The sequence below is a fragment of the Nicotiana tabacum genome, unplaced genomic scaffold, assembly GCF_000715075.1.
Source record: "Nicotiana tabacum cultivar K326 unplaced genomic scaffold, ASM71507v2 Un00029, whole genome shotgun sequence".
NCBI lineage: Eukaryota > Viridiplantae > Streptophyta > Magnoliopsida > Solanales > Solanaceae > Nicotiana > Nicotiana tabacum.
This window is the reverse complement of record NW_027438267.1, coordinates 134131-150157: the sequence shown is the minus strand read 5'-3', so window position 1 is coordinate 150157 and position 16027 is coordinate 134131. Positions and strand designations below refer to the sequence as shown.

Below are 16027 nucleotides of genomic sequence, written 5' to 3'. Positions count from 1 at the left end.
CCTCCCCCACTTAGGGTGAATCTCCCAGATTTCGACACAAGTCTTGAATTTAGCAATTTCAGGAACATATGCCTCATGTCTCTAGCCCATGTACCTATATATATTTATATATATATATATATATGGATATATATATATATATATATATATATATATATATATTTGACTATTATTTTAGGTATTACCTCAGAAGTTCTCTGCTTTTATCCGGCCACGTGGTATTGGAGGTTCTAATTCCTCATGTCAAAATTCTTTACGAGTGTAATACAACTTCGTACAATTTTGGATTTGTGCAACGATTCTCTCATTAAGGGCTCAGTTGACTCTCCTTTTATAACTTCTTGGCTCCAAGGAAAGACTTACACTATCATCATAAATCTCTTGGCCATGCCTTCCATATATCACGTACTTACATAATCAAATTTTCTTTTACACCTTAGGATCATCTACATGTTTCCCATACTACCCAAATATGTTGTTCAAGCTTACGTATCATTTATCAAATCGATATCTATTTGGAGGCAAGTAATCACTTCTATCGCCTCTCTCAAGTAAAGTATGTTCATGGTATTATATACTTTTCCACCCTATATGTCCATACCATTCATTCAACAAGAAACATCTGACATCTCCTTAATACTCAGGCCTTTTCCCATTTGTCATGTCGTATGACAACATTCCTTGGAATAGATGAAAGAGCGCTAAACTTGCCTTGAATCTCAACGCACGAGTTAGAAGACAATCTTATAGTCAAGCTGTATCGCACGATATGGAGTGTTGAAGAAGGGTAATATTCCTAAAATGTCCATGTAGCCTCCAACTTATAGATGTGGTCGACAACACACCAATAAAAAGGACTCTACTAGACACGGCTCCGAGACATCCTATGACACTTTAAAACCATAGGCTCCGATACCAAGTTTGCCACGCCCCAATCTCGGGAGGCGCAACCGGCGCTCAATCGAGTAAACCCCAACTTAGCAAGCCTTATTCATACATTTCTACCCAAGTCACTACGGTTAAGGGAACCACACTTTCTTTTATTTAGACAATAGCAAAATCAAACATTCACAATGTTAGTCCATTTTCATGTCACAAACCAAAAACCATGGTTAAGTTTCAAGATTTTATACGGTTATAGTTTAGAAGAACTAGAGTACAAAGTTACAACATAGTTCATCGACCCATCCAACACCCTTACCTTACCCACACGTTGTCTACGGAGCCTCTAAGGATACAAAAGACAATAATGAAAATGCCGGCAACAAGGCCCCGGCTATACCTCAAAAGTGGATATCTATAACAAAAGATGTACAACATAACCCCTTGACAATTCACAATCTCTACAATCTCTACAATCCATTTCACAATCTCTACAACACCAACTCAACCTAGGTTAGGCACTTATGGCTTCCAATCACCATCCCATGAGTTCTAACGTATATATCATACATAAATAATCACCATAGAGTAGTTAGAGATGATAGACATACCTCTTGTAGTAAGAATCCCGAGAATCCCCACTTGTAGTGTACTTGACCAATTTAGGGATTTGAATGGGAATCTATGGATTTTCAAGATCAATCCTTGTTAATATAAGTGTTTAGACTGAGTAGTAATCAACTTCAAAATACTCCAAAAACATTACCTTGGATCATAGGAGGGAAGTATGGGACGGATTCCCCTTGATAGAGCAAGCCCTAGCTCAAAAAAATGACTTAGAGACTCTCCATACCCGGTCTTGGGGTATTTATAGGGCTGCTAGGTGCGCGACCGCGGTCAAACCGCGCTCTGGACGCGGTGGCCTCTCTTGGGCCGCGCTCGGGAGGCAGAAACTCTCAATTTTCCCGCAGCCGTGCCGCGGACGTGCACCTGACATAGGTCCGGTAAATAGTCATAACTTTCTGTTTACACCTCCAAATGACAAACGGTTTGATGCGTTGGAAACTAGACTAAAAGAGATTTAATTTGATATGTTGTTCATCACACACCTTATATAAATATATGATTGTCCAAAGTGAGGTCTTGTGCGTACTCATTTACAACTTTAGTCTATTATAACATTTTCCAACTTGGCTTAGACTTAGACCTCTTCTTAGACCCCAAATCACTTATAATATGACTTATACGCTTATTAACATATCCAATTGATATCCATTATATCATGAATCCTCATTTGTACACCCAAATAAAATAATTAGCCTAGCTTGGCACCACGAAATCTTAAATTACTTAGCAAAATTTTCTGGGATTTACATTGAAGACGGCCTGGGAATTGAAATCTGATGGTTCCGTTAGCTCCACTAGGTGATTTCGAGCTTAGGAGCGTGTTTGGATTGTGATTTGGAGGTCCGTAGCAAATTTAGGCTTGAAATACCGAAAGTTTAATTTTTGAAGTTTCCGGTTCGATGGTGAGATTTTGATCTGAGGGTCGAAATGAAATTCTAGAAGTTGGAGTAGCTCCATAGTGTTGAATGTGACGTGTGTGCAAAATTTCAGGTCATTCGGACGAGGTTTGCTAGACTTTTTGATCGAAAGCGTATTTTGAGAAAATTTGGAGTTCTTAGGCTTAAATCCTTTGTTAATTCGAGGTTTCGATGTTGTTTTAGGTATTTTAAGGATTGGTACAAGTTTAAGTAGTGTTTTGTGACTTGTTGGTGCCTTTGGTTGAGGTTCCGGGGGCCTCGAGATGAATTCAGATGGTTGACGGAGGAAATATTGGAGTTTAAGTTGCAGCTTCAGCTGCTGGTGCTGTCATAACCGCACCTGCAATTTGGGTTCGCAGGTGCGGTGCCGCAGATGCGGCTCAGTGATCGCAGGAGCAGAGTTGTGGAGAAACAGCAGGTTCCACAGATGGGTAGTTAACCGCAGAAGTGGTACCGCACGTACAGACGCGAAATCGCAGGTGTGGGAATTGGACCTTAAGTGTAAGTCACAGATGCGACCCCTTATTCCGTACATGCGGGACCGCAGAAGCGATCCCAAGGCCGTAGATCCGTAAACTGCTGGGCAGATTATTTTAAAGGGGGTTCTGCGACTTTGGGGTTTATTTTACCATTTTAATCACGACTTGGGAGCTTTTGGGCGATTTGAAAGAGGGATTTCAAGGGAACTTCATTGAGGTAAGGAATTTGGACCTAAAACTCGTTCCTATGCTATTATTTCACAGATTAGAGCCAGAAATCATGGCAATTTAGGGTTAAAATTGGGGAAAACTAGGGCTTGGTATTGGAGATATTTGAATAATGATTTGAGGGACAAATTGAGGTCCGATTTGGTACTTTTGAACTCGTAAGAGTGCGAGGTTTCTAGAAATATAAATTTTACCCAATTTCGAGACGTGGGCCCGAGGGGCATTTTGGTCATTTTACATAATTTCGCGTATTAGCTTAGACTTTAATTGTAGAATCAGTTACTTGAAGTGTTATTTATATTATGCAATTGAATTGAATAGATTTGGGCCATTTGGAGTCGAGTACTCGTGGCAAGAGCGTGGTCTCGGGTTGATTTTGAGCCGGTTCGAGGTAAGTAGCTTGTCTAACCTTATTTGGGGGACCTTACCCTTAGGATTTATATATTTGGTAATTGAAATGCCTTGTACGTGAGGTGACGAGTGCGTACTTGTGCAAATTGTTGGAAATTCGGTTTTCTTTAAGTATTGATTAGTATGTTTCTCTTCCTGTTTTATTGCTTGTACTATTAAGCCTGTTGTTAGCTTAGGAAAGCATGTCTAAGTAATTTATTTGCTTTAATTGTTCAACCTATTTATCTGAACTCTATGCAGCATGGTAGGCTAGAATTACTGTTGCCTTAATATGAAATTTCCAATTTTGAATATTTTCTTATTGCTGCTGTATATTTACATTGGGACTAGGATGTGGGATTCAGGTAGCTCCCCCTTGTCTGTTTATTTTGGGACTACGGATGTGGGATTTTGGTAGATCCCCCTGCATAGTTATATGGAACTACGGGAATGCACCCGGTAGATTCCCCCAGTACTGGGTATTTAAATTTGGTACTACGGAACGGGATTCCGGTAGATCCCTGTGCACTATAAGTTGGACTACGGGACGGTATCCCAGGAGACTTATCAGATATGTGTATTTGGAACTACAAGACGGTATCCTGGGAGATCCCCGATCGATATTATTGGCGTTGAGCTGTACTTTCTTCCGTGTTTACCTTGTTATTGTGTAGTTGTTGCTGTTCTGTATATTTTGTGTTATTTTCCCCGCTGCACTTATTCATTATGTCCTATTCCATACTGTTGAACTTTATATTTTTGTTTAACCTCAGTAGGGCCCTGACCTTCTTCGTCACTACCCGACCGAGGTTAGGCTTGGCACTTACTGAGTGTTACTGTGGTGTACTCATGGCCCTTCTGCACATGTTTTTCATGTGCATATCCAAGTACCGCTACTCAGGCCTACCATCATTGAGGGAGGCGATTGCTTAGAGACTTCGAGGTACATCTGCCACGTCTGCAGACCGAGGAGTCCTTTTCTATTCCTGCTTTTGTATTTAGCCCTTTCTGTATTTTCTGTTCTATTTAGACATTCCGGAGTTAGAGCTATGTAGTACTTCTTAACTTGTGATTCGTGGATTTCCTGGTCTTGGATTTATGTACCAATTGAGAGTTAATATGGTGTATGTCGAGCGGCACATTAAACACTGCTATTGCTTTATTTCTGTTTTAAATTGTTTTACTTCCGCAAATTTTTGGTTTTTCTTCCGCAATTTAGGCTTACCTTGTCGTAGAGACTAGGTGCCGTCACGATGGTTCACGGAGGGCGAACCGGAGTTGTGACACAAAACAATGCGACCCCCGGGTCGGAGCTTCAAACTCGTAAGCCCTCAATGAGGCAACAAGGCCCTCAATGAGCTTCAAACTCGTAAGCCCTCGTAAGCCCGAGCACTCGGGGACTGGCGTCAAAAACTCACGGCCTCATGACCTCCGGGTTGGAAACTCCGAAATCGTAAGCCCGCAAGGAGGCTATCCAAGATTACAAATAATGGCTCCTTAGCCAAGAAATTTCGATGACTCGGGGACTGCCGCCAATCGCCACCTCCATCGACTTATCAAAACCCAAGGTCACAATACCACATGCGGGTAGCCTCGGTCTCGTAAGACCTATATAAGGCAATATTTGTAAGACCTCAAGCAAGGCATGAATCACACTTATACCAAGTGACAATATTTGTAAGACCTCAAGCAAGGCATGAACCACACTTGTACCAAGTGACAATATTTGTAAGACCTCAGACAAGGCATGAACCACACTTGTACCAAGTGACAATATCTGAAAGACCTCAAGCAAGGCATGAACCATACTTGTACCAAGTAGCCAAAACTGTAATACCTCAAAGGCACATAAAACTTGTAAGACCTTACTAAAAGCATAATCTCGATATTAAAGTTAAAGCAATATATCGAACTTGTAAGACCCCTAAAAAGGCATACCCTCGATATAGACGCCGAAACTACTTCACTCGGGGACTGAAAGGATCCGATCAAGCACAAATGACTACGGTCACAAGGCTGTACCAGCCAAACTAACATGTCTCGGTGGCGCCCGATCGTCGCTATAAAATCACAGGCCTTCAATTACTTCAAAAATACTTCGAAAAGAACCGGTTAAACAGGCTACCCTAGACATAGGCAAAAGAGCTTCGACTATGTCAGCTCCAAACTACAGGCTTCAAGATACTTAGCCACCGAGCCAAACCTCCTGAGGTGCTCGATCATCGCCATATAACGACTCATAATCCAGGTTTTAATCGAACCGTCGGAGAGTCAGGCAAACACAATTTCAAAAAGTACTTAACGAGGGAAAAATAAAGCCTGTATAAAAGGCCGTACCAACACCATAAGAGCCACTATTGCCAACCCATATAAAAGGTCGTACCGACCCAACGCGTAAGAGTCACTATCGCCAGCCGATACAAAAGGTCGTACCGACCCAACGCGAAAGAGCTTAAGAGCCAGCTCGAAATTCAAAAACTTGACGGTCGAATAAGCTCGAGTCGATACCCGACTTGGAGACTGAACCCAAAACAGTTGATTAAATATGACTAAGAGCAAAAGCATAAGAGCTCAAACGTCGGCTTATACTAAAAGGTCGTACTGACCAAGCGCGTAAGAGCCTACGGGCCAGCCCAATGAGCCCCAGGGCCATTACATGAATCTGAGGGTTCCTCTTAACTTGAAGTCCAGTCTATTTGGCTAAAAACAAAGCAAAGAGAAATGCATGAAAAATAAAACCGCAAGGCTTCCTTTTATAAATGTATGCGAAAATATACAAGCTCCATTTACAAATGTTCTTTGAAAGCACTATACATAGAAAGGGAAGGCCTAATCTACGTCCCCCTCGGGGACTATTGCCCATCGACCTCTTTCTCGCATCAGATAGAAGGAACTTAACATCATATTCTTCCGCCTTCGCCTGCTTTATCTCTTCCGAGAGATCGATTCCCCTGGCATGAATTTCCTCAAGGGTTTCCATCTGAGATTTACACCTCGCGTACTCCCTTTTTCTACTCACCCGGTCGAGAGCCCCCCTTAGCTCAGCACGAGCATCGGTAGTTTCCTTCAAATAGGCAACCACCTTCTTATCGGCCTTAGCTCGAATCATTCCGACTTCAACCTGGGCATCCACAACTTCGACCTTCATCTTCAAGAGCTCGGACTCGAGTCTTGGAATCATGTCCGATCGGACCAAGTTATTCTCGTGAGCGTTCTGAAGTTTCACTTCAAGGGTGGAAGCCTTGGCCAAAGCATCTTTCTTAGCCGATATCTGGGTGTCCACCCGAGCCTTTAGACTATCAAGTTCGAACTTGGCCTGACCAACATCGTTCCTAAGGCGTTCTAGGTCCTCCATCTTTTTCTGCAGCTAAAGTAAACGAAACATTAGCCTCAGAAGATAGAAGAAGAAATGCGCACTCCCTTGAAATAGAAGTTACCTGTTCCTCGAGGTAGCTTTCGTTGTTCAGACTGCAACTCGCCTCATACCGTAAGTGTGTCAATTCATCTTCCCTTTCATCACAAAGAAGCCCGAGGTATTTCTCCCATCTATGGCTTTTCGCAATCTGCCCTCACAGCGAAGCAACTCAGATTTGAGCTTGTTGAAAGCCTATAGAAGAAGAATGTGGTAAGAAAGTGAAAATCACAAAACTACAAAACCAGTACGAATGGCCGAAATCTACCTCTGAGTACAACCGCTGAGCTTCCTCGAGAGTTGAACGTACATCTACTGGTCTGACTCCATCTATCCCGGTAGAACCACTCCCAGTCGGCATACGGTCATCCAACATGCGTGGCCCCTGGCTTTGAACGCTCCTCGAAGTACCATCGACGGGAGAAGAAGTCGACGGCAAGGATCCCTCGTTCCTCGAAGTACCTTCAATGGAAAAGAAAGATGGCAGCAAAGGAGGGACCATTTTTCTAAAGCTAGAGACCTCGGGTACTGCAGGTTTAGCTGATACGCCCTCTCTAAGCCTCCAGACTGGACTCGTCTTGCTACAATCATTGTCATCCTACAAAGGCCTTTTCTGCTTAGTGCTATTATTGTCATCCCTTGGTCCTGAGGCCGGTGGTCTTTCTCCCTCTCCCAGAGGGCGTGATCCAGCTTCAGAAAACTCCCCAATGCCTACAATGGTTGAGTTAGTACATAGAAAGAATAAGTGCCCTTCCAAGAAAGGGGGGGGGGCAGCAAATCACATAGCACGTACCGTGGTGTTTTGCCTCCCACCTATCCTTAGACAAAGCTCGTCATTTACGCTCATTATAAGTCGAGTGGGTCGCCAACTTTCGAGCCCAATCCAGCAGGTGGGGGACACTCGCACGCCATCCATGAAATTGCTACAGAAAAGGAAAGGAAGAAGCATTTACGGAGCCCGCCTTCGCCACAACTAAAAAACTACAACGGCATGAGTATACCACTTATGTGTAAATTTCCACCCCTCAGGAAATGGAAAAAACTCCACAGGGATAACATCGACAGTCCATACTCAAACGAATCGGCTCATCCACCCACGTTCTCCGTCTTCTTCATCATCAACAAACAAACTCTCTTGGCCACAAGTAATGTTGCCATGTGGCTAAAGCCCTTACCAAAGCATATAGCTCTTTGTCATAAGTGGAATAGTTCAATGTGGCTCCACTTAACTTTTCACTAAAGTAGGCAATAGGTTTAGAATCTTGCATCAAAACAACACCTATTCCTTTGCCCGAAGCATCACATTCAATTTCAAAAGATTTAGAAAAATCAGGCAATTGTAACAATGGAGCAGAACATAACTTTTCTTTCAACAAGTTAAAAGCATCATCTTGTTCTTTTCCCCATTTAAAAATCTTACCCTTTTTAATAATTTCAGTTAAAGGAGAAGCAATGGTACTAAAGTCTCTCACAAACCTCCTATAAAAACTAGCAAGTCCATGAAAACTCCTAACTTCAGTTACACTCTTAGGTTTAGGCCATTCTTTTATTGCTTTGATTTTCTCTTCATCAACCTCAACTCCTTTAGAACTAACTACAAAACCCAAGAAAATCACACGATCCACATAAAAAGTACACTTTTTAAGATTAGCAAATAAAAATTGTTTTCTAAGAACTTCAAAAACTTGTTTTAGGTGTTCTACATGCTCTTCTAAAGTGTTAGAAAAGACCAAGATATCATCGAAGTACACCACAACAAATTTTCCATGAAAATCCTTAAAAACATGATTCATTAATCTCATGAAAGTATTAGGTGCATTAGTCAAGCCGAAAGGCATAACTAACCACTCATAAAGCCCATATTTGGTCTTAAAAGCAGTTTTCCATTCATCTCCAGGATTCATTCGAATTTGATGGTAACCACTTTTTAGATCAATTTTAGAAAAGATTTTGGATCCATGTAATTGATCCAACATGTCATCAAGACGAGGAATAGGGTGGCGATACTTTACCGTAATCTTGTTGATTGCTCTACAATCCACGCACATCCTCCAAGTTCCATCCTTTTTTGGTACCAATAGGACGGGAACCGAGCAAGGACTCATGCTCTCTCTCACAAAACCTTTCTCAAGCAACTCCTCAACTTGCCTTTGAAGTTCTTTTGTCTCTTCTGGACTACTCCTATAGGCTGGCCTATTTGGGATTTGTGATCCAGGTACAAATTCAATTTGATGCTCAATGCCACGTAAAGGTGGCAATCCATTAGGAATATCTTCTGGAAAGACATCTTCAAAATCCTGCAAAAGAGAAGAAATACTACTTGGCAAAGAAGAAGTTAGCAACTCAGAATTAATCAAAGTCTCTTTGTAAGTAAGTAGTATTATGGGTAGCCCCTCTTTTCTTGCATTTAAACACTCTTTGGTTTTTATATAAAAACTCTCTTTTTTTCTTTCCTTAACCTCTTTCCTCTCACCAAGACTATCTATTTTTTCATTCAAACCCTTTTTTATCTCTTCTCTCAAATTGCTGCCCTCTCTCTCTTTCTCTCGGCCATCTCTCTTTTTTTCTAATTCTTGGCCTTCTTTCTTTTCTTTTTCCTCAAACTCACTTTTTATCTCTCCCCTTGGTTTTCCCATTGTTTCTCTTAATCTCTTTTGATCTTCAAACACTTGAGAAGGAGATAAAGGTGCAAGAGTAAATTTCCTGCCATTTAGTTCAAGAGAATATCTATTCTTTCTTCCATCATGAAAAACATTCCTGTCATACTGCCAAGGACGACCCAGTAAGATATGACAAGCTTGCATAGGTATTATGTCACAAAGAATATCATCCTTATATCTACCAACATTAAATGAAATCATGCACTGTTTGTTTACCTTTAGTTCACCACTATCATTTAACCATTGGAGTCTATATGGAGTAGGGTGTTTCATGCATGCAAGTCCCAATTTTTCCATAAAGTATGAACTCACCACATTAGCACAACTACCACTATCAATGATCATAGAGCAAGTTTTTCCCTTTATCCCACACCTAGTATGGAATATATTCTCCCTTTGTTCTTCACTATTGCTTGCCAAATTGATAGTCATAATCCTTCTAACTACCCCAATCATGCCCTCATTAGGTAGTTCTACATCATCTTCATCACTCACATCTCCCTCTTCTTCTCCCTCACCTTTTTCACTCTCATATCCTCCATCTTCTCTAAGAATGATGTTTCTTCTACTTGGACATTCATGCATCATATGTCCCCTTCCTTTACATTTATGACATTGAATAGAACTAGAAGGTGTAAAAGGTTTAGGGTTAAAGATTTTACCTCCCTCTTTGTTCTCAAATTTACCTTTACCCTTGTCTTCTTGAGGTCTAGAAGAACTCTTCATTTCATTATATGGCCATGGCTTCTTGGAGATGGTGCTTGTCCGACCTTTCCACGAGCTAGTCTGCTTTCTTTTATTTTGATTTTCTATCTTTACAGACAAATCAACTAACTCATCTATTGTTACATATTGCTGTAATTCTACTACATCAGCTATTTCCTTATTTAAACCATTTAAAAACCTAGCCATTGTAGCCTCTTCTTCCTCTGTACAATTAGCTTGGATCATAGCCATATCCATAGCCTTAAAGTACTCATCCACAGACATGGACCCTTGCTTCAATGTTTGAAGACGTTGTTGTAGCTCTCTTTGAAAGTGTGATGGCACGAATCTCTTCCTCATCACCCTCTTCATCTCAGCCCAAGTAGCAACTGGTGCTTGTCCTTCTTGCAATCTGTCCCTAGCAAGCTTTTTCCACCAAATAGCAGCATAGTCAGAAAACTCAACAACAACAAGTTTAACTTTCTTACCCTCAGAGTAGTTATGACAATCAAAGATGGCTTCAACCTTTCTCTCCCAATCAAGGTACAAGTCTGGGTCCCTTGCTCCCTTGAATGATGGCATCTTCATCTTTATACTACTTATATTATCATCTTCTACTCTACCTCTTTGTCCCCTCCTATCTCTTCCCACCCTATCAAAATCAATATCATTAAAATCATCTATAGGGTTTTCTTGATTTACAATGGGAGCATGGGGTACATTTCTCCTAGCTTGGGGTCTAACATTATTTTCCCTCCTAAGTTCAGCTATTGTATCATTTTGATCAGCAATGGTATCCCTCATCTCTTGGAGTTGCAAATTCAACCTTTCAAATTGTTGATGCATATTGCAAGGTAAAATCATTTCTTGCTTTGATTTCAGCTTCTTGGAGAACCCTTCGTTCATCATCACTACCTGTACGCGACATCTTTAAAAAAAAGTGTAAACTGTATCACAAAACTTAGCTCTCTTTTTTTTTTCTCGGAATAACCTTTGAACAAAATACTTTGTAGATTTATAATTAAACCCAACTCATATGAAATTCTTAGTAGTAAAATTCAGATTTTTGGGGAACTAATGAAAGAAAAACCAAATCCTAGAACTATTAGGCTCGGTTAAAACATGACGCAAACAAAAAGGAAAGGATTATATGTTTAGATTAGAAAGAGTAAGAAAATCTAGGATTCCCTCTTCTTGTTTCCTTTGTTAATTTTTGGTAACAAATTAGATATAAAAGAAATATCCCGGAGAGCACGCAATTCTATTTTTTGTTCTAAAAACTGATTTTCGTTTTTTTTTTAATTTTTTTTCTTTTCTTTTCTTTGCTCTTAGTATTCAAGAAATTCCAAGACTTACCAAGAACGAAATCTTGATAAAAACCGCTCTGATACCACTTGATAACAACTAGGTCGGGAATCCAAATTAGAGTAAGAATTTGAGAAGTAAATGCGGAAGCAATAACAACAAGGAATTGAACAAATAGAATTAAAGAGACGAAAATAAAGGATATGGGACGAATTCAAGGAAAGAATTCCAAGAACTTCCAAGAACGTAAGTTCTATAGCCTTGACAAGATCAAAGTAACAACGTCTTGATTTATGGAAGAAATCAAACGCCTTTACTTAAAAAGCAAATCAAAACAATAGATTCGGATCTTGACCACTTTACGAGTAACTTGAGACAACAATTAATAACTAGTATTAATCGCCTTCTAAGAATACCACAAAGGAATCAAAGATATCATAAAAGAGAAGTAATCTTACTACCTTGAACTAAGAACTAGTAAAGGTTGAAAGATAAATCTCAAAGCACAAGTAACAAAGGTTCAAAAGAACTCTCAAAGTATGATATACTTAATCAATAAATGTTGTGTCTTATGAATGAGAAGAACTCCTTATTTATAGGAGTTAAAAGCACTTAAAATAATGTAGGGGGTTGCTAAAAAGTCATCTAAATTAGGTAGGGGGCTGCTAGGGGTCACAATAGCCATCAAACTTAGGTAGGTGGCTCCTAAGGGGTAACAAAAGCCATCAAAATTAAGTGGGGGGCGTCCAAATCCTTTTGGGGCAGATTTGGGCCTTAAAACTATTAGTTTGGGCCATTGGTTTGGACTCCAATTGGGCTCCTTTTGAAACACCCCCTTTTGGACCTCTTTTAAGGTCATTTTGAGCCTTGTTGGTGGACTTCAAGGGCTGATTTGGTAACCCAATCTTCCTCCTCTTGGACTTCAATTTGGACTACCAAATAATTGTAAAACTTGGACAATTCATCTCCTTTGAGCTTGAGCTCTTCCTCTACAATTAAAAGCTTCTTTATTTGCCATTAAAGTCTAGCAACCTTAGCTTGCAACTCTTTAGCTTGAGATCTTGTAAATGGCCTTGGAGCTTCCAAAATTCTATCATCTCTAACATTGTCCTTAACTATATCCTTGTTCTTGATGCTATCACTCCTGGTCATTCTACCCAAAGTGTTATTTCGTATGTGAAGGCTCGGCGTATGGTCGAGAAGGGGTGTTTGGCATATTTGGCTTATGTTCGTGACTCCAATGTTGAGGTTCCCTATATTGATTCTGTGCCCGTGGTTCGTGAGTTTCCTGAGGTTTTCCCTTCAAACCTGTCGGGGATGCCAACCGACTGGGACATTGATTTCTGCATTGATCTGGCTCCGAGCACTTAGCCCATTTCTATTCCGCCATATTGTATGGCCCCGCCGGAGTTGAAAGAGTTAAAGGAATAGTTGCAGGATTTGCTTGAGAAGGGTTTCATTAGACCCAGCGTTTCGCCTTGGGGTGCGCCAGTTTTGTTTGTAAAGAAAAAGGATGGTTCGATGAGAATGTGCATTGATTACCGGTAATTGAACAAGGTCACAATTAAGAATAAGTATCCACTGCCGAGGATTGATGATTTGTTCGATCAACTTCAGGGTTCCAAGGGATTTTCAAAGATTGACTTGAGATCTGGCTACCACCAGTTGAGAATTAGGGCATCCGATGTCCCTAAAACAGCTTTTCGCACTAGGTACAGGCATTATGAGTTCTTGGTTATGTCATTCGGGTTGACCAATACCAAGCAGCGTTTATGGAGTTGATGAACCGAGTGTTCAGGCCTTATTTGGACTTGTTCGTGATAGTCTTTATTCATGATATCCTGATATATTCCAGCAACCAGGAGGAGCACGAGCAACACCTCAGATTGGTTCTTCAGACTCTGAAGGATAGTCAGTTATATGCTAAGTTCTCGAAGTGTGAGTTCTGGTTGAGTTCAGTGGCATTCCTGGGTCACATTATATCAGTAGAGGGTATTCAGGTTGATCCAAAGAAGATTGAGGCAGTCAAGAACTGGCCTAAACCAGCATCAGCTATAGAAATTCGGAGTTTCTTGGGATTGGCAGGCTACTATCGTCGGTTCGTGGAGGGGTTCTCATCTGTTGCAGCCCCGATGACCAGGTTGACCCATAAGGGTGCCTAGTTCAGATGGTCAGACGAGTGTGAGGCGAGCTTTTAGAGGCTCAAGACAGCCCTGATTACGGCACCGGTGTTAGTTTTTCCCACAGGTTCAGGGCCTTACACCGTTTATTGTGATGCATCTCGCATTGGACTGGGTGCAGTGTTGATGCAGGATGGCAAGGTCGATCGATCATTAATTCACTTCTTTAGGAAGGAGCTGAGAGGGTTCGGACCGGGGTGATTTCGCGAGTAGATGGCCCGGCATTCAAGCAATCAATCATTCTTTCTATCGGAACCTTCGAGATAGTAGAAGTCTGACCTTCCCATCTTCATCTATCGGCTCAGGGCCTCATTAACGTGCTCGTCTGCGAGCTATGCTGGTTCTGTAGAGTAATGGCCGCGCAACAACGAGAGAGAGAGGCGGGCTTGGCAACAGACCGCGTCACGGCTATTCCATTCCTTCTGTACTACAGTTCGGTGCCTATGCTTCAAGGCAGCTGAAGGTTCATGAGAAGAACTATCCAGTGCATGATTTGGAGTTGGCAGCCATTGTTCACGCATTGAAGATTTGGAGGCATTACCAGTATGGCGTGGCATGTGAGTTGTTCACAGATCATAAGAGTCTTCAGTATTTGTTCAAGCAAAAGGAGTTGAATTTGAGGCAGAGGAGGTGGTTGGAGTTGTTGAAAGATTATGACATCACTATCCTATATCACCGGGAAAGGCCAACGTGGTGGCCGATGCTTTGAGTAGAAAGTCAGCCAGTATGGGCAGTCTTGCTTATATTCCAGTCGGTGAGAGGCCGCTTGCTTTGGATGTTCAGGCTTTGGCCAATCGATTTGTGAGGTTGGATATTTCTGACCCTAGTCGAGTATTAGCTTGCACGGTCGCTCGTTCTTCGTTATTGGAGTGTATCCGTGATCGGCAGTTTGATGATCCCCATTTGTGTGTCCTTAGAGACACGGTGCAGTGTGAGGGTGCCAAGCAGGTTACCTTAGGTGATGATGGAGTTCTGAGATTGCAGGGTCGAGTTTGTGTGCCTAATGTGGATGGGCTTCGAGAGTTGATTTTAGAGGAGGCCCATAGTTCCCGGTACTCTATCCATCCGGGCGCCGCTAAGATGTATCAGGATTTGCGGTAGCATTATTGGTGGCGTAGAATGAAGAAAGATATCGTTGCCTCTGTGGCTCGGTGTTTGAATTGTCACCAGGTTAAGTATGAGCATCAGAGGCCTGGTGGTTTATTTCAGAGGATTGAGCTTCCCGAGTGGAAGTGGGAGAGAATCACTATGGACTTCGTTACTGGACTTCCGTTGACCCGAGAGAAGTTTGATGCAGTTTGGGTCATTGTTGATAGGCTGACCAAGTTAGCGCATTTCATTCCTATGGCAGTCTCCTATTCGTCCAAGAGGTTAGCTGAGATCTATATCCGGGAGATTGTTCGTCTTCATGGTGTGCCGGTATCTATCATTTCGGACCGAGGTACGCAGTTCACCTCACGTTTCTGGAGAGTAGTTCAGCGAGGGTTAGGCACCCAGGTTGAGTTGAGTACAACATTTCATCCTCAGATGGATGGACAGTCCGAGCGGACTATTCGGATATTGGAGGATATGCTCCGAGCTTGTGTTATTGACTTTGGAGGTTCGTGGAATAAGTTCTTGCCTTTAGCAGAGTTTGCCTACAACAACAGCTACCAGTCGAGTATCTAGATAGCTCTTTATGAGGCTTTATATGGTAGGCGGTGTCGATCTCCGGTTGGATGGTTTGAGCCGGGAGAGGCTTGGTTGTTGGGTACAAGATTTGGTTCAGGAGTCCTTTGACAAGGTCAGGATCATTCAGGATAGGCTTCGTACAGCTCAGTCCAGGCAAAAGAGCTATGCAGATCGTAAGGTTCGAGATGTGGCTTTTATGGTTGGTGAGCGGGTGTTGCTCCGAGTGACGCCTATGGAGGGCGTGATGAGATTTTGGAAGAAGGGCAAGCTTAGGTTCATTGGTCCATTTGAGATCCTTGATCGAGTGGGAGAGGTGGCCTATAGACTTGCATTGCCACCTAGCTTATCAATCGTGCATCCAGTGTTTCATGTGTCCATGCTTCGGAAATATCACGACGATCCATCCCACGTGTTAGATTTCAGCACTGTCCAGTTGGACAAGGATTTGTCGTATGAGGAGGAGCCGGTGGCTATTCTAGACCGACAGGTTCGCCAACTGAGGTCGAAGAGTTTTCCTTCGGTTCGTGTTCAGTGGAGAGGCCAGCCCCCTGAGGCATCGACCTGGGAGTCC

General features: G+C 42.0%; 1 protein-coding gene across 1 annotated transcript; it reads right to left on the bottom strand.

The window, feature by feature from the left end:
• Positions 1-6295: 6295 nt before the first annotated feature.
• Positions 6296-11419, bottom strand: LOC107818942 (uncharacterized). Its single transcript, XM_075248714.1, has 5 exons — positions 8948-11419; positions 7729-7858; positions 7204-7646; positions 6961-7130; positions 6296-6890 (listed from the first exon to the last, which is right to left on the bottom strand). Exons 1-2 carry the CDS (start codon positions 11207-11209, stop codon positions 7769-7771), a joined length of 2352 nt encoding a protein of 783 aa, XP_075104815.1. The 5' UTR covers positions 11210-11419; the 3' UTR covers positions 6296-6890; positions 6961-7130; positions 7204-7646; positions 7729-7768.
• Positions 11420-16027: the final 4608 nt, after the last annotated feature.